General features: G+C 39.2%; 1 protein-coding gene across 1 annotated transcript; it reads right to left on the minus strand.

The window, feature by feature from the left end:
- Positions 1-1,287: 1,287 nt before the first annotated feature.
- tes (testis derived transcript (3 LIM domains)) lies at positions 1,288-19,358 on the minus strand. Its single transcript, XM_042496769.2, has 7 exons — positions 19,150-19,358; positions 13,419-13,504; positions 10,556-11,024; positions 8,509-9,279; positions 5,069-5,284; positions 4,741-4,899; positions 1,288-3,584 (listed from the first exon to the last, which is right to left on the minus strand). Exons 1-7 carry the CDS (start codon positions 19,174-19,176, stop codon positions 3,393-3,395), a joined length of 1,920 nt encoding a protein of 639 aa, XP_042352703.1. The 5' UTR covers positions 19,177-19,358; the 3' UTR covers positions 1,288-3,392.
- Positions 19,359-19,541: the final 183 nt, after the last annotated feature.

Here is a 19,541-nt window from a genome sequence, read left to right on the forward strand (position 1 = left end):
ATATGAGGTCACCTCACTAAATGCACCAGGAGAGCTTTTTTAGGGATGTCGTAGCAGGAAAAGCACAGGTGTAATTAGTAACATTACCAATGGCTGTATTCAGTTTATGTAAGCCTCTTCCAGGGTCCTGTTAGTGGTATGTTGCATACTGGCTCACTGTATTAGTTTCAACTGTGCTTTTGCTGCTATGACGAGTCAAAATGTCTGTTGTGAAAACTGTGAATTAAAAAGGCTCACCTTCTGTTGTGATTTTCTGAAGACTGGATGTTGTGGAGGATCAGCAGGGCCCTGGCAGTGTCCACTAGACCAGTATGTTTATTCAGCCGCTGCATAGTGATGCATAAAATACACAACTACATTTGAGTCAAACTATACAAGCAAAAATTAAGATTTGTACTTGAGTTATTTTAACAAGTAAAAATAAAGCAGTTTCACATAAAAAAACCTGTGTTTTACCAACACTTGTGGCGGAGGGGCTGCTGACTGATGGCCCTATCTAAAATCAATATTTGACTAAGCTAAATTAGAAACATGGTGATGCAACATATCAACCTCTATGGACGAGGACCCGCCACCTCTGTTTTACAAACCACTCATTATATTGCTGCATCCAAATGGAACTTGTGAGCTCTTAGTTACAACATTAGAAGCCATGTAAACAATATGCTTGGTGTTCAAGTGGTTAAGTCGAGAGAGCACCACTGCTCAACCATGGCAACATAAATGCTATTGTCGTTTTTTTTTTTTAACAATTTAGCAAGCTAGTTAGCGAGTCACACAGTGCAGGAAAAGGCATAGTGTCAGATGAGGCTGCTGGTAATATGAACACTTTCCTCAGACTATTATATAATTACTAAAATTACAATATATAAACTTACCCTACACTGTGAAAGTCCATGGCATGCACCACGAGGGAGCTCAAATGGACTGTGATCATGGTAAACATGACCCCATTTGAACACAGCATTCAGTAACAGCAACACAGCGATCCTTGTTTTCAGCTGATTATACACTACAGAAAACATACTTTCTGCCAAAATATACCCCTAAATCCTACAAACTAAACTTTTCAGTACAGTTCTAAAGTAAATGTACTTAATTATTGTCCACTCCTGCTATTACAACAAGTGCAAGTCAAATCTAGCTGTCTGCACACACCCAGTCTGGAGAAGAGGTCTAATCAAGCTTGAGTGAAAACACCTGTGTGGATGGACCACAGCTGTGAAGGAGCTTTAGTGATAAACCTCAACTGCATTATATATCAAGGATTTTGCTGAGACTCAGAGGTTTGATATCAGTAACATTATTGGGAAAAATAGTAAAGTGCAGTTTATTGCATGAAAGGGAATGTACAGGCACCAAAAAAAAAGAAAAAAAAAGAAAAAAGAAATTTCCAGCGATTTTCCTGAATTCATTACTATGAATTCACTCGGGTACTTTGCCATTATTCCTATACAACAACTTTACAGTATTTATATTCACCAGGAGCCCAGTGGATGATCTAAGCAACGCAGGATAAAAACTTTCATGTCTTAAGTTCTTAAGTGATTCCTAAATACAGAGTGAGAATACATGTTTTCTGCACTGCATGATTGGTTCGTTCAGCTTTTTTCATTTTATTCATACATGATGATGCATTATATTTTGCTTTTAATCATTACTTATTTTATTTAATTAATTATGTGGACCCGAGACTAGACAGCACTTTGTGGAAGAGATCAAATCACCTGCACAATCAAATGCAATCTAATACAAAAGCAGAATATTTGTGAAAGTCATAACAACTCTACAGCATTTTCTGATTGAACTGCATAACAGTCATTCAATTTTATCACATAAACTCTAATACAATCCCTGCAATAGTTCATATCTTTGTAAACTTTGTTTATCAACATATAATACACACAAGAGGGACAGAATGATTAACACCTGTTGTACATCTGTCTATGTACCACTGCTTAATTACAGGGCTGTTTTTTTTGACTTGTCATAGTAGCAATATTACAGGTGACAGTGATAACATTAACAGTGGCTCAGTTCCATTTAGTTTCCCAGTGAGCTATTCCAGTGAGCCAGCATGCACATGGTCAAGGCCTCCTGAAAGTGTAATGCAGCCACTATTAACCCTTTGAAACCTGGATCGACATCAGGTGCAGTGTTCAGATGCCTTTCACAAGCTATTTAACCCTTTGAATTCTGAGCAAACTGATTTGATTTCTTTTGAAAACATTGTTAAAAAAAAAAAAGGAATGACAAACTTGGAAATAAATGTACCATGCAAGAAATTAGTAAAAAGTGACAAGACAGTTATTTAAAAAATATTTTTTAAAAAAAGAGGGGAGGACTATTAGAAAATGATCCAAAAAATGGGAAAATGCCCAGAATTTTTGCAAATTTTTGGGACATGTTTTGTTAAGTTGTTTGTTGCATTCTCCCATATTTTTTGAAAGAAATCAAACCAATTTTCTCAGGTTTCAAATGGTAAATGTTATTACATACAGCTGTGTTTTTCCTACCATGGTATGTCATAGTGTCTGCCCTGAAAAAGATCTATAGTTTGTACATTAACTGATAACTGGTAATGAATACTGAAGGGTTTTCACATTGTTTTGTCCCCCTAAAGTACTATGAAAATACCCCAATATACCTTAATAGATTGTTATTATTATTGTAGTATTACTGCAGTAAAACATCTACATTAGATCACATATTATAGCCAAATATACTGTTATCACAGCTGGGGTGATATTACTTTCAAATATTTTACTGAAATCCACATTGAAGTGAATTTCTTTGTTTAATAATATTGGTGTAGTTTGTTACGATTTCTGAAATACAGTGCAACAGATGCAAAGCAGACCCAAACCTTGCTATTATTGTTTGTCATATTGCTGCAAAGAGGAGAGTATCAGTAGTTTTTTGTAACAAGGAAGCAGTAAAACGTGACTCATAATCAACAGCAGGTGCTATAAGAGCAGAACAGCACTTACACTATGTAAGGCAGATTTAACATAAAAAAAAACTGGATTGCCACCAGTGATACAAAATTAACACAGTGCAAGAAAAGCAGCAACAAAAAACGTACTTGTTGAAAGAAGATAACAGATTTTAAGGCAGATAAACTGGATGATTTGGTGTCTATTTGAGACAGATTTATCAAAACTGTTGACAGACAGAAAAGAGCACCCAAAAGCAAGTGGACTAAATGTTATTGTACGTCTCTACATTAGAGGTATCAGGCACTCTGTTCTATGTCAACACAACCACAGTCCATCTGCTCCCATGTGCAGCTGCACCAGTGTTTGTTTTCCGTCCTCTGGTTCTGGTCTGAGCTGAACCCATCCTGGTTTCACAAGTGGTTGTGGAGAAGATGTAGGGAGCTGTTTGGCCGTCTAAGCCATGGTTTTCTTCTTGCACTCCACGGAGCAGAAGAGGAAGGCCTGCACAGCCATGAAGCGCTGGCCGATCAGGCACTTTGAGCAGCCGGAGCACTTGAAGCACTGAGGCTGGGCGTGCCAGTGGTACTCGCCATAGGAAACCCGCTGGGCCTCAGGCTCCACCGCAATCTGGCAGGATGAGCATTTCTGGGATAGCAGAGGAGACAGTTATGTCAAAGAAAATAGTTAACTTTTACTTAGATTTTTTTTTTCACTATTAATTTTCATATTGTATTTAAACTTCCAATGTAAATTTTAGTCATGTTGTCTTTTCTCAGACTCTGCTCAGTGAGCACGACATTACATTAACTAACTAATGGTACAAGTAAAAGGACAAAATATGTATTTTTTAATTCTGGGGTGAACTGTCCCTTTAACACTATTCTGTGAAAACAGTTCTGACCAATGTTAGTCACATTTCTGAACACATTGTTGTGTTTGTCAATGTATGTTTTGATGTTAGCGTTTTTGATTTCAATTCTCCTTTTAAGTCAAATTTGTTTTAGTGATAAATGAGTTTCGGGACAAGGTTTAATATTCAATAACTTCACTGACATTTTAGACACTTCTCTCTTTTTTTTGTCCCACCAATAGCTAATACATTAAAGAATTAAATGTTTGCCTAATTTAATGTAGTTATGAACACTTGCTTCGTGACCCAGGGGTATTTCTACCTTTAAATACACAGATCCTATGGTTTACATCGACACAGTCAGAAGTGAAGGCAAGTATGAAGTAACATTAAAACAGTGGCTTTGCAAGAGATTATGTTAGACAAAGCATGTAAACACATGCCGGGTGCTTCACATTCTTGACTTTGGGCTGCCAGCGTTTGTTTACAATCATTCTCTAATATCAGTTTTACGCTGAGCTCTGTTGTTCAAAGAGTGCAAGACCCTTAACACAAATCTAATGATCCACAATACCCTTATTTTTCTTAATTTTACAGAAAATGCTTTATATACTGCATTTCTCCAAATAATGCCAATTCCTGCGACGATTTTTTCACTGGACAGCTAAACAAGAATCTGCATTACTTTAGCCTCAGTATATTTTTAGATACTGCCAATATAATATTACTTCTACTGCTAGACTGGCCAAAGGAAATTTTCAATAACCCACTTCTATTTTACGAAAAATTGACACACATTTCTTTCTAGAGTTAGAGGTTTAACTCTCGTTCCACAAAAGCTCAAAAATATCCAGATACCGGAATCGTGGTTTGGATAACAGCTCCCAACAAAGAAATGCTAAAATTTTAAACCAAACAAACAGACACCAAGAGAAAGAAAGTCTGTCTTACCACAGCATAGCTCTTCATGTAGCACGGCTGGCAGACAGGCTTGTCATTCTCCATGACATACGTCTCTCCGGCAAGGATGCAGTCACAGTCAAAACAGCAGAAGTGCTTCAGATGCCAGTTCTGGCCCTCAGCCTGAGTGTACTCATTACTGAAGATCAGCTGTGGACGGGCACAAAATATAGATTGGAGAGAGCTACTGACCTCAAAACTCCAGAAACTCTGATGCGTCCAAAATAGCATTATAACTGTGTTACAATGAAAATCAAACAAAACAAATAAAATACTAAAATAGTTTTCAAACAAGTTAAATAATTATATCCTCCCTCACCTCATCACAACCTCCACAGCGCGGCTTCTCGCTGTCTCCATAGTGGCGTCCACAGTACAGCTTGCCTTTCTTCCAGAAGTAGATCATGTCCACCAGCAGTTCGTTGCAGGTACAACACACGAAGCATGCTGGGTGCCACATCTTGTCGTAGCCGGCCCGCTCGGCATAAACAGCTGGCTCGCCCAGACGCATTGGCTGCTGGCAGTGACTGCATGACTGCCAAACAGAGAAGAGAAATCGAGATGGTTGGTGTAGTGATGGACTTGACTTGTGACTTCATTTAGGAACTGATGTCTAAGAAGGCGCTTCAACAGGTGACATAAAATTCCCTGATTCCAATTAATGACTGATCACTTCAGTTTTGTTTCTTGTTGGTTTATAACAGCGTAACAAGTAAATATTATTAGTACTAATCAATAATCTATCAAGCCTTTTTTGATTTGTCAATTATTAAGTCTCAGAACTTACTGGCTATCAGTATAATGTTAGTAAGCCTCTGTGGGAAAAGGCTAATATTTTAGGGGTGCTGGTGAGCCAGCAGATATCCAGCATCAATATGATTTAATCTCGAAACTCTCTGAGACTTTACAAATGTTACTCAAGGTTATGGATCAAATCCCAAAAGTGAAACAAGTCATTTCACAGGGGGTGTGATGCTCAAAAAACGTATACATTGCTTTACAATGAATGAATGAATGAATGAATGAATGAATGAATGAATGAATGCTTTATAGACGTCTCCTTTATGACATATTTCCTGGGAAAAAATCATTTTAGACCTAATGGCATCACCTGACAGACTCTGTAATTCCAGTGTTCAACCACTGCAAAAACTGTCTTTAAAGGCTGATGCACCTCCAGGGTCTACAGAGATTATAAATGGATTATTTAATCTAGAAAATGTAAAAAAAAAAAAATGTTCCCAGAGTACTAGCTAATGTCTTCCATGTGCTTGTTGTGTTTAGTCAAATTATGACATTTAAGGAGATGGAATTCTTGATAAAATTATCAACTTGTAATATGATTCAAGAAAGTCATGTAATCTTTTAATCACCAAGTCGTTTCAGAAAAGTTTGGTCTCTTATGACACAATACATGTATTAAATGGAGTACCAAAATATGAATATTTTTACGTAAAATAATACTGTGTCAGAACAGTCAGTTTCTAAGAGAGATTTCTTTCATTCTCTCTAATAACAACACAATTATGATGTACTTCCAGTGGGTTAACACAAAGGCCAATATCCTTCTCTTTGAGTCCATTTCAAAGTAAAGAATGCCTCCTTTGAATGGAAAAAAGGGCCATTTTATAGGAAACATCTGAACTTTTTGCCTTAGATGACTGTACTCCCTGAATGGTAGAGAATGACACATTTTACAACTGAAAATATGTGGAATTCCCCTTTACAACGCAAAGGCATACTGTAACACTCCCTGCAAAACGAGAAAAGTGTGTATTTGACAATGTGCAGTCAAGTATACAGAGTGGGATTAAGTGGGAGGATAAAGTTAAGGAATTGTTAAGAACAACATAGGAACAGGAAAAAGAAAAGGACTTTGTGATCTAAATCATAAGACTTCACAGAGAAAGAATAAACTCACTGCACGTGGTGATGATGGGAACTTAAAAACTTCAGTTGTGACTCATGACCCACTGTGGATTATAATTAAATCAATATCCATCATCCTGTATGGGGAAGGCTGAATCAGAGTTGGTCTTATGGCTCCACCTAGTGTTCTGTCTGTGAGAAACGCCTCTTATATTATTATACAGTAATGAGACATCTGGGTGAATCTACTTAATTACTGTCATTTTAGTTTGTCATTATGGATTTAGCAGCACTTACACTATTAACTGAAAGAGGTTAATCACACCCTCAGAAAACACTTTACAACCTTGCTTCCCATTCTAAAGGTAGAAAGCCTTGCAAAAGTATTTACCCTCTTTGGTGTTTTCCTATTTTGTTGTATTTTACACTGTACTTAAAATGGACACAAAATGTCAAAATTGGTGAAATGAAAAAAAAAAACTATTTGAAAAACAAAACAAAAAAAACTGAAAGTGCTGTATGCATATGTACTCACCCCCTTTGATATGAAGCCCATAAATGAGACCTGGCTGTACCAAATAGCACTTGACTGAACTTGCCAGTATCTCTAAAGCCTTTTTGGGCGAGTAATTTATTAGTTTTTTTTCTATTTTTTCTACTTTTTCCATGTACTTTCAATATTAATTTAGTGTTTTTTAGACTATTTGATGTCATTTTTGATGTGCTGTATTCAGTATATCCTTGTACTGTATAGTATTGCTTTAGTTGTTTTAGGTTTCTGTGGAGACATATTCTCTTCCCCATGTGGGAGTGTCAGAGAGTGCAGGCTGTGATTCTTTCAACCTGAGAGTGGACTGACTCTCATTTAAGCAGATCCCAATCACCAGAGATGAATGCGTTTGTGTCTTTATATTACTTGTTCTGCATTGTTATGATGATTTGAAAATGCCCGACAAAGATCTCTATTAGACTGAAATGCTGCAGATTTAAAAATTACTGGCAGCTTTTAACACAGTGCATGGATCTCCTATCTGATTCTTCCCCAAAGAAGTCTGCAAAATCCTGATTAATACAATTTGTGATAACAGGTTGCAAGTAGACACTGCTTAATTTTACGGGTTAGCAAGGCAAAATGGTTGCAAAGCAGTAGCTTATCCTGTTGCATCACATTGGAGCAATACTTCATGTGATCTCGCCTATGCCTTGTACAAGAATAGCAGCAGACTCAGAAACTGGTGCAGATTGCTGCCAAAACTGAGTATTACCAACCAAGTATTTTTATACACTGTTATTGCAAAAAGATTTCCTGCAGCTTTGGACACTTTTGCATTGATTTATAATCATTTATTTTATCTTTGAGTCCACCATAGTGCAGTGCCTCTGGTTGTAGGAAGGATTTGCTGTGTTGCACGAGGACAATTCTGCAGAATGGATCCCTTTTGTTATAAGGACACAGCTCTCTTTATACTTCTAAAACTGTTGGGGAAAGTTTCTTCACTGTATTTGCAACTAGCTAGTATTTTATTAAAACTACAGTGAAATACAAGCAATATTCCATTGATCTGGGCAATAATTTAGAATAGTTGTATGATTGTATAATACTGTAATAATTGTATCATTCAACAAATTAATGTTGTCCACTTAGTGACTCTGAACAAGCCATAGTTAAAAGCTAACAAGAGGAATTTTTTAAGAAAAGTTTTTGTTTTACACATTTAAATATTTGAATACTTCTCATCAGTTCGCTGCTTATAAGTGCTCTATCAGTATCAGCAGATATCCTTTTTAATACTCTGATACAATATTCAACCATTTAATCGGGCCTGAATGCCGGTACAGTGTCGATGTAAAGGAAAATGGCAGGTTGATAAATAAACATAAACTTCTTACAAAGTTCTGTTGTTGTAGACCAGCGAGCTGAGCTCCAGGGACGCCCATGGCTCCAGCAGTGGCAGTCGTACCCATGGCTCCTCCAGCAGACGGTCCAGTCCCAGGGCCTGAATGTGGTCCAGCACCACCAGCTCCAGCTCCTCTACCTCCTGCTCCAGGTCCAACGCCAGCACTGACTCCAATTGCAGCTCCTCCAGGTCCAACACCAGCACCAACTCCAACTGCACCTCCTCTACCTCCTGCTCCAGGTCCAGAGCCAGCACTGACTCCAGCTGCAGCTCCTCCAGGTCCAACACCAGCACCAACTCCAGCCGCACCTCCTCTACCTCCTGCTCCAGGTCCAGAGCCAGCACTAACTCCAACTGCAGCTCCTCTACCTCCTGCTCCAGCCCCAGCCATAGGCCCAGAGCCTGCAGCTCCCGGGCCAGAACCAGCTCCAACCCCAGCACCCCCAACTCCAGGTCCAAACCCTGGCCCTCTGGCACCTGCTGCGCTTCCAGCCCCAACCCCAACTCCTCCCTGCCCTCCTGCCTGAACCACAGCCATCTCTTCAGGCAGCCTAACATCTCCAACACCCAGGGCCTCGTCCTTGTACTTGCGGACGTATTGCTGCATTTGCTTGACCTCAGCAGGGCTCAGCTCGTGGCACATGGAGGGGTCCTGGTCATGCTCGGGCAGCTGGCGGGCCATCTGCTGCCGACGGTAAGTGGCTCCCTCTGTACCAACCACCGGACGTCTCTCTGGTGGGAGCAGCTCTAAGTAACGTGCCACCTGGATGTCAGAGGAGATATCAGAAGAGGGGCTCAGATGGGATAACGGAAGATTATGTGAAGGACAGAGGCGAGAAGAATGCACAGAGAGAAGTACAGGACCAATGGGAAACAGAGTAAGGACAAATAATTTAGAAAAAAAACTTCTGAAACAGTGGCTTGTGGTGAGAAAGACATGCCAAACAAGGGTCCTACAGATACAGTACTAGACAAAACAAACAGATGCAGGACTTACTTCCACACTTTTGTTCTGATAATAACTACAAGCAGGTGATAAGTGAAAAAGATCACATTTTGCAGTGCACATGGACTAAACTGACTGTCTCAGGACAGAAGCCGTAATGAGGAGTGGTAAAACTTCATCATGGTGCTGATTAGGGGAAGCAGAGCCAGCAAACTTCTCATCAGAATAAACTGTTTTTTCATAAATGGCAATTAAATGTTTCTGCAATTAATTTCACCTACTAAACTGGTTAATATCACTAAATACACACGTGTGACACAAGCCATGATATGTTTTTTTGCAGACATATCTACACCTTAAGCTAGTATTTGCTATTTTTCTTGTGAAAACTTAATAAAAGCTTAAAATGTGAAGTTATTATCTACACAGGAAGCAGGTCCTCATCCATGGAGATCGCCATGGTGCACCACAATGTCTCTACAGTAGCTAAGAACAGACAAACCAAATACTGGCTCCAAATAGGCGTTTTTGGCATTTTCGCATCTTCCACCGCTGTCAGCAGTCCCTCCATTATAAGTAGCATCTCAGAAACATAGATTATATTTACATAAAGCTGTTCTATTCAGTGTTTTTACTGTTTAACATCACCAGGTCTGTTTGTTTTGGAGAGAAAGAAACCTCGGCAGATAATTCAGCTCCTGGTAAAACCTCCTGACCTTCTAGCTTTAAGTTACTGGAGAAAAATGGTGAGCACAGATTAGCATCAAAGAAACACTAATTTCAAAAATGAAAAGCTTTTTTTAAGCTTTTTTAATCACCTGGACCCTTTGTATTGGACAGGAAGGCACAATATGGAGACATAATATTGGTCCTTTGGTTCCTGATGAAACCCCCTTTATCATTAAACACTGAAGGAATCCTAAGCGGGAGTTTGACCTTGACACATGGGTGAAGTTTCAGGTGGTTGCAATCTGCAGTCCTCACCTCTGGATGCTACAGAACTCTACGCATTGTTTCTTTAAACGATTACTCAATAATTAAGAAAAATCTCCAGCTTTGTTACAGTCATTTTATCACAAGTTTGAGCTCTTACCAGATACTTATTGGCCACTGGTGGTGCCCACTCATATGTGACAGACTTCATTGGCGCATCTTTGGGGACTGGTACCACATTGGCTGATGAGGCACTGACAGCAACCGGCACTTTGTTAGCCTTTACCGGTGCGACGCTGGCTGGTACGGGCTGTGGCTGAGGTGGAGCCTGAGCGCCGCTGGGTGCAGAGCCTGCAGCAGCTCCAGCAGACGGCACAGAACCAGCTGTGGCAGAGGGGGGCACCACAGTGGAGGAAGCACTCGGCGGTACAATGTAAGCAGTGGCAGAGGTGGGCAGAGTGATGGTCACCATGTTGCCCTTGTTGCCGGGGATCCCGTCTCTCTTCAGCTTGGCCATGAGGCCTGTGTACTTGGTGTCCTCGAACAGCTTGCCTACCTTCTTGTTCTCCTCCGAGTTCATCTGCACGTTGTGCTCTGTAAGGCCACATTTGCAGTTTCTGCAGATTTTTCTGCAGAGGACGGGAAGAGGAAAATATTTAGGTTAAAAATTTTCATGGATTTTCAAATATTTTCAAAGTTCATTGTTTTATGCATGCATGTGTTATCGATGTAAATCGCCTCATGCTTTAATGAGTCAGTTCCTAAAAAGGGATTTATATAATGCATTGATACTTTGCTCAGAATGGAAAAATGTCCTTCTTCTACACTTTACATGGATACTGTAGGCCATGTTTTGTTGCTTTGGTAATGCACTGAATATGCATCTTATCCCTTCTGCATCCCTTAACTGCATTTTACTTAATTTTTAATATAAACATTTTTTTCTTTTGTTATTTTTTCTTACAACAATGATCTGCTTCAAGTTTGCTACAATACAATACAATGTGTTCAATTCATTTTCAGATATCTGCACTTTTCACATGTCCCAACACAACTTGCTTCATATTTGTAGAGGAACTATGACATAATTTATGACTGCTAGGCATGCTTCAGCATGACCAGGCCCACAGATTTCTCTCAGCAGTGTCAAACTTGTATAGGTGAGAACACACTGCAATAAAAACAGCTTTAATATCAGGAAAAGACTTGTAAACTGTTGAACACACATTTTCAACCATGAACTATGAACTGATGAAGACTTATTCCTACAGTACATAAAAGTCCTTCCCTCTCATTCTGGTGATGTTAAAGGGGCCCTGTGGAGTTTTTATTTATACATATAACTTTTGTAACATACGTACATTTATAATTGTATATAAAGTTATGTACATGCATAGCTTTTGTCAAATGATTGTACATTCATTGTTACTCACCAAAACTCACTGAGGCTCATTTACAAATATGTAAGAAGAAATTTCTCCCTTTGCGCACGCAAAAGTACTGGCATATTTCCAACACGAGCGCTCAAGCCAATTTGGTTAGTATTAGTGAGTATGTTAGTGAATCAGAATCAGAATCATCATTCATGTTTGTGAATGAAGCCCATTGTGTTTCCTTAAGGTCTAACAAATATTTTTTGTGCATTTCCTTCCTTATAAAACATTTTCTAAGTATTTTGAATCCTGAATTATTCACATCTTTGCTTACTATCTTGCAATCTTCTTCTTACTCTTTGTCTTTGATGACCCATTTCAGTTTCTCTTTGCATGATCATGGTGATCTTGTCACCTGGTGATTATAACTGAGATAGTCCCACACCACAAATAAAAATGTGTACATTATCTGTGTGCATGCATGTGTCAATGTCACTGTGCATGGGATCTTCAAAATAGGAAGCCATTCAAAAAAAAAAAGCACCATAGCGATGCTAAAGGTCTAAAGCTCCACGAGGGACCTTTAATGGTAAAGAAATAAATCATCAATGAATATTCAGGATTTCATATCTTTGAAGTTTGTGATATTGCAAAAAGCTCAGTTGGAAAACATCACCATCTCACTATAACAGTACAACATTCCTGGCTGAATGTCAGACACATTAAAACCACGACCACAGACCCATGGTGGGCCTTTGTACTGGTGCTGCGGAGGGTATCAGGGCACCTGTTGCTGTCTTCAGAAAAATTAGCCAAGTGTGGCCAATTGTCTAGACAGAAGAGTATTTCATGAGCCACTGGTCCAAATAAATGTGCATATTGTGACAGGCAGGGGAGGCAAGACAGAGAACCCTGGGCAGTCAGGGTGCCTGAACAGTTTTGTTCTTTTTAAACATCATGTCTACACTAAAACTTATGTGAGCATCTTTGTTTAGGCGTCGCTTGGAGGGCATTTTCAGAACCAGTAGAACCCGTGAGTAGTACAACTCCCCACTCCCAGCATCAATCAGACCATTAATCAGGCAGTCTGTAGACTTACACTGATATTCCCACTCTCTCCATCGTTTTTTTTTTAACATTAAGCTGAAGGGACATGGGACTCTGTTCAAAGACAAACATGAAAAGCGGCTGTACTCGGAAACAGCATGTTCCTCTTAGGTCATGGCTCCTGCTGCTATCAGAGTATTTTTAATTAAGCAAAGAGGAAAGTGATGTTATTCAACAGTCAGGCCTGTGAAGGGAAGTTTAGTTAGCTCTTCTTGACCTATAGTTTATAATACAACCATAGCATTCCAGGAACAATGTGCTGAATTGGCATGCTTTTCTTTAACGTCCCGTTTTGTAATTATACTCCAGCATTCCTGGCAGCTGGCCATTAAACCCATTTTTCTACTGTGGACCACTGTGCACTTCCACCTGAGGACTCTGATTTGACCAACAGGCCTCCTTTAAGCACAGTTGCTGCTCATTTACTTTAATTACCAAATGTTTCTAGCCTAGACTCAGGGAGTCAAGGGATTGAGACCAAATTGCAAACATCAAACTTGTTTGTGTGAATGTTCTAAACTGCTTGACATAAGCTGTACAAACCTCCAGAAATGCAGCTCGAAGCCTTCACACTTGTCCTTGCATTTCAAACAGGACGCTCCAGCGCCAAACTCGTGCCCGAGGGTCATCTGTAAGCAGAGCACATGAGGGAGATTACAAGTGCTATCACAGTTTGGTTTTGACTGCTTCACCACTGAGGGGAAATACTGAGCTCCTGTTTGAGCAGGGCGAGGAACCAGGACAGAAAATTCCTAATATCAAGAGAATGGTATTTGCTTTTATAGCCCGAATCTTCAATGGGGTTTCTGCGACCCCTACAGGTCCCCAGAGTTACTGCACAGGGGCCACCAAATTACTGCGTAATAGTCTGGGAGGAGGGGTGTTGTTTTACAAAAATGAAAATGTGTCTAAAAACATACACTTACATGAATCCATCCACCATATTATTTATGAAAAAAAATGCAACATCGCATCCATTCAATCGAACAGCACTGAGCAAACTCTGCCTTAATTGATTAGTTTTAAGCCACCTAAAAAAAAAAGCCAATATTTGTTTTATTTCATGCTATATTACGAATTTTCTTCTCTTTTTATCTCTGTAGCACTGCAATGCTTCATTTGCATGCAGCCATTTTATGAGTATGATAATATTTGGATTAATTGTGCAGCCCCAGTGGTTCTGTTGTGGTGCCTTACACTGTAGACCAACATCAGCATGGACATTTTCAGGGGACTCAGACTCTTTTAGAACAAATTTTTGATGCTTAATGTGGGAAATAATGACTCTGGATTGAAAATGGTTTAGAGGTAAAATCACATCTGGAAGCAACAGGAATAGCAGCAACAACATTACCGACGCACTTTTTAGGAAAAGTAAACAAAATATGACTTTGTTTTTTAATTTATTTTTTTTTTAACAATATAACCTTAGTTTAGGGGCAAAAAACAGCATTTAAAGTCACTGCTCTAATAAAAGTTCAGATGATTTCTGTTCAAGCAAAGTCCTTTTCTTTTTGCTTTTGAAATGTTTCATCAACATTTCTCTTACATTCTTGTAACTGCAGTCTTCATTTTTTCCAATTTTCTGGCTTCTGACTGTACTGCTCTTCTTATATCCTTTTTTTTGTGGATTCAGTGTCAAACAATGCTCCTGTCCACGTTAAGCTATTACTGCTGTTTATGACCATATATGGTCAACTATTCAATGCTGTTGAAAGCCTCGTGGAATCTCGGCAGGCACCCCTTTTGTCAGAGAGACGTTTTTTGACCCAAAAGACACTCACTACTTAGGAATGCAGACAGTGGAGTGTTTATAACGGCAGAGCCATGATGCCCATATTTTATCTTCCTTTTCACCTTCAGGAGTAGTAAGACTTTCCTCCCCTGGGAGCAATTGAGGAGAAGAAGACTTTAGAGTTCGAGTTTAGCAGCAGGATTTGTTATGGTAATGAAGTGGTGAAGACTTCAGTGAATCTCAGTGACGTTGCAACATTCATATAATTCTTCCTTTCTTGTTCCACTTTTCAGACCAATACTCAATCAAGAACTCCATTCTAGATACAGCTGGCTATATTGTACAAAATAGTTTGGTAATGGTGACATGCTGATATTAGATTTTATGTACAGACTCTGAAACAATACTTTTTTTTGATACCATGAATCTACTATTTCTTATTTAACAAGGAGCTGTAGCCTACAGACTTGCACTTTATCATGCTTGTGAAGTTTGTGATCTGCTAATTTCAGAGAATCTGTTGTTGTCCATTTCAAGACACTCTGGGTGAGAGGATCGGTTAAATACCTAAAATGCTAAATTAAGTTTTGGGATTTAAAGTGAACCAAGCTAAGTGCTCACCACTTGTGGAATTCTGGCAGAGGCCATCAGTGTGTGTGTGTGTGTGTGTGTGTCTTTCCTCGGAGCACAGATCCACATACTGCATTAGCAGCTGATGTTAATCAGTGACTTTGTATTATGACTAAGCCTGCAGGGAGAATGATTGCTGTGACAACACTCTGGAAAGAGGTTGGTCAGACACAAATTATACAGTTCAGATCTGGTGAGTCATATTCATGAGTCAGTGTGTAGCAGCAGGCCTGAGCTACAGACCAGTGGCAGCCGTAACAAAGGTAGCCACTGGCTATGGAGTCATTTTCATTTCAGCGGGCCACCTGCATGTAGATATGTTGTTTCTGAAGCATCAAAACATAAAACCACAAGACACGTTTAATCTTTTACATTTAAACTTTTGTTGTCGATAGCTAATAGCAGAGCAAAATTGTGTGCATTAACAGGGTTCCCAAATATTTTCATATATGATGCAAACCCTATTCAAACATATTTCCAGCTTGCTGGCAATCGTGGAGGGAGAGAGCAAAAGAAGAAAAAATAAAGAAAGAACTAAAAATTTCAAGAATTTTAATTAATTCCATGACTGATGGACCTCTGTTTATGAATTTCAGGCAGATTCAAGAAAGCGGAGTTTAGTTCAGTCCAGCTGCTTCCACAATTCATAAACTGCTTTTTCTACATTTAAGTAGCACTGCATTCTCCACACTAGCTGTTGAAGTTTGGTTTCAGTTTCAATACTTTATACCATGTTTCCAACATACACTCTTCTGACCAAAACGTCCTTATTTAGAGTATATGGATGGAGTGAAGATGATCAATATAGTCAGAATTTTGTTGTTCTTCTGTTTCGGTGTCTTGCTTGGTTTTGGAGACAGCTGTATGTTTTATTTTCTTTTTTTATGTAGTACTTTTGTGACTGCTCGCCAGGGAAAGTCTGATAGTCCGACAGACGAATCTAAAATGTGTTGAAGCAAACATCAAGCATGAAGTTACTCTTCCCAGTTGCAAAATTTTCCTCAAAATTCCTGCCCTTGGCAACTTGAACAACCATCTAGGTGCTTGGAGCAGAACACAACTCTGTGAAAAATTACCCAAAACAACTTCAATTTAACTGAATTTCAGTGATGAGGATTTCCCAGACTGCACACAGTGTGCTTATTGTCACAACTTATTACCTCAACCTTCTTTTTGGATGATGGCATGAGCTTAATTGAGCATAATATTACCAAAACGCACAAGTTGCTTTTCGTGAAAAGGGCAGTTACAGTTTGACAGTAATTACAGCAGTCTCTCCATGACTGAGGCGCTCTGAGCGACCTGCAGCCTCCAGCAGCCGCTCAAGACTTATCTCCCCCAGCGATTAAGAGCAGATGTCAGGCTGGGTCTGTCTGGGTCATCCAGCTGCACAGACCCACTTTCCAGCAGCAGCTTATTGTATATACTGTATACAAGTGTCTCCTGCACTTTAACCCTTGGAAATGTGGATCAGCATCACTAATCTTGTGCTGCTTTCAGACGCCGTTCATGAATATTTAAACCTTTGAAGTAATTGAGCAAATGGGTTTGGCTTCTTTCAAAAAATGAGAAAAAAAGTCAATGAGCAACTTGGCCAGGAATGTAAACTGCAAGGGATAAGTCGATTTAGGAAAGTATTTTTTTAAAAGCTAGGGAAATTCTTCCAGAAAATTAGATTTGTAGTCATTATATATTACAAAATATTTTACAGAATAATAGAGAAAATAATTTAAGCTTTTTTCCCCAGTCACTTCCATGTTTTTTTCCTGTTTATTTGGGGATTGTTTTAGTGCAAATTGCAATTTTCTTGTGCTTTTTACTAATTTCTTGCTCATTTCTGGATCATTTCTTCTTAAGATGCTCAATGCCTTCTTCCTATGTTTTTGAAAGAAATTGGGCCAATTTGCCCAGGTTTTAAAGGGTTAATAGACTGGACTTGGTTAACAATGGCCCTCATGATCTAGCAAATAGATCTATTCACATAGTCAGAAAATGTCACCAGACACATGAATACATTTTGGCTCTATTACAGACAGGCGCATTGCTTCACTTTGGTGACAAAAAGCTGTCTGTTTTGTGACCCTGCTCCAGTCAAAAAGTCTCAATGCCAAAAAAAAAAAAAAGAGAATCAAATAAGACCTTATATTCAGACACATTGGCTGGTGAATCCTGAAATGGCACACATTGTGGGTTGCAAGCTATATATTAGATCCATGCCGCACATACAGTATGGGCATCAACAAGTGCTTCGCCCAGTTTTAATTGACAGTTTTGAAAATGATAGTTTGTCCCTGCACGTAAAGCAAGAAACACTACTTTGGGTGCATTATGCTGGAAACATGCTGCAGTTTCCCTGCTACTCCCAACACATCCCCTGAACCACCCTTTAACCCTGCAGCGACCTGTACTGCCCTGCACTGCTGCCAGCTACCTGCATGTCTATGCAAGGATTCCCACCAACAACAACTGCAGGAGAAATGACCTCAGTAAAAGGCCGCAAGGCCACCAAAAGAAGTGCTTTAAACTAATTATTTGCAGTTCAGTTTTAGCTGATGAGTTAATGTTTTGGACTGGCTTCACACAAACCTCACAGGTATTATCTAAAAGTAATGTCCAATTAGTTAGACTGCGATTTTCCATGGGTCATAAGCAGAGGGAATCCAATATATGCCAGGAATCCAATGAATGCAAAATGTGCCCAACAACGACTAGCATCTTGAATTAACTCTGACTCTGATTTTAAATTAATGAACAAACACTGAACACGCTGTATTCCTTTCTAAATAAAATCTCTGTGTGGAAAAGTAAAACTCACATTATCAGAGAACCTCAACATTTTAAGTCAGATAGCAGACTAGAAAACTTTTCTTCTTCCCATTAAAAACCCATTAAAAACTCCCCTCATATTTTTTTAATCTTCCTGCTTAACCCTTTGAAACCTGGATGGACAAAAAGAGCTAGGACACATATTTGTAATTATCATAGATCTATGTTCTAAATTATTTCACATAGTTACTTTTATTTTAAAGCACTTTTCTGGTAATTTCCTCCTTTGTTTGTCTCACTATAGTTATTTCTCCTTTTTGCAAATATTTGGGTAATTTTCTTGTTAGTTTTTGCATTTTTTGGTTGGGGGGGGTCATTTCCTCTTATGTTGCTAATTGCCTTCTTCGCATGTTTTGTAAGAAATAAAGCGGATTTGCTCAAGTTTTAAATGGTTAAAACCTAAGTACGTGTAGAGGAAAACATAACTTTATATTTCATATGCACTGCTACAATTCAGCAGCGTTTCAAACAGCAAGTCTTACTCTTTGGTAAATTCACTGCTGCGAATGGTTTGCATTTTACTGTCAGTGTGACGTTTCTGTCTGCAAATAGAGCAATGCGCAGTAATACCAAAATATCAATATTATATCAACTAAAAGGTTTTCGTGAACAATACCTATGCCGAACTTTACAATGGCCTTTATTGTTTTGTTAAATATTTGTTTAGCTCTTGTAGAGCTCGTGGGTTTTGGTGATGCGCAGGGTTACACTATATTGTTCAAATTTTTAAACGCAGTCTGGCGTTGGGTTCTCTCAGAGGGGAACACACTCTCAAAGGGAAGTAACTTTGCTAATGAAGAAGGCGACAAGTTAAGTCGTGTAATCACACGTCAAGTGTTTTTATATCAACTGTTCTGTCAAGTTAGCTCGTGTTATTTACATAAGCCTAATTTCATGTCATTTTTTTCCAATAAAAAACGCTCAAACGTGACTCTGAAAAACGTTCAAAATGAAAGCGGAAAAATAAGCAAAGTGTGCCTGTGATACTGTAACTTTCCTCACCACCTGCACCGTGCTCGGCACACCTTTTCAGGGCGTTCCCCGGTCAGTCTGAGATACCGAGCACACCGGGAGAAAGCTTACCTTTTTTACTTCTTTCTCTATCTCCATTTTTGAGTCTGTCTGGGCGGAGTTTACTCGGTCCAGTCGAAGAGAACAGAAAAGCTGCTGCTAAAAAGTACTGTCAAAACCAAAAAGTGCCTGAAAACGGACCGGAGAAATGATACAAGAGCCCGGTTGACTCTCCGCTCCTTCCTCGGAGGTCCTGCGCTGCACAGGTGTCAAGAGTAACGGAATCAACAAAAAGGCTTCCGGCGAGAGCTTTCAAAATAAAACATTTGTTTTCAAAATCTACCCGGGTCTATATACATGTACAAAGAGTCGATGTGACACTAACAGACAAATTATGTTACAAACAACAAGCCCTGTTGAAAAATGGCTAACTAGTTACACGTAATTAAACTAGGCCTACACAA

The sequence above is a fragment of the Plectropomus leopardus genome, chromosome 7 (genome assembly GCF_026936395.1).
Source record: "Plectropomus leopardus strain MGB_pleo_1.0 chromosome 7, ASM2693639v1, whole genome shotgun sequence".
Lineage (NCBI taxonomy): Eukaryota > Metazoa > Chordata > Actinopteri > Perciformes > Serranidae > Plectropomus > Plectropomus leopardus.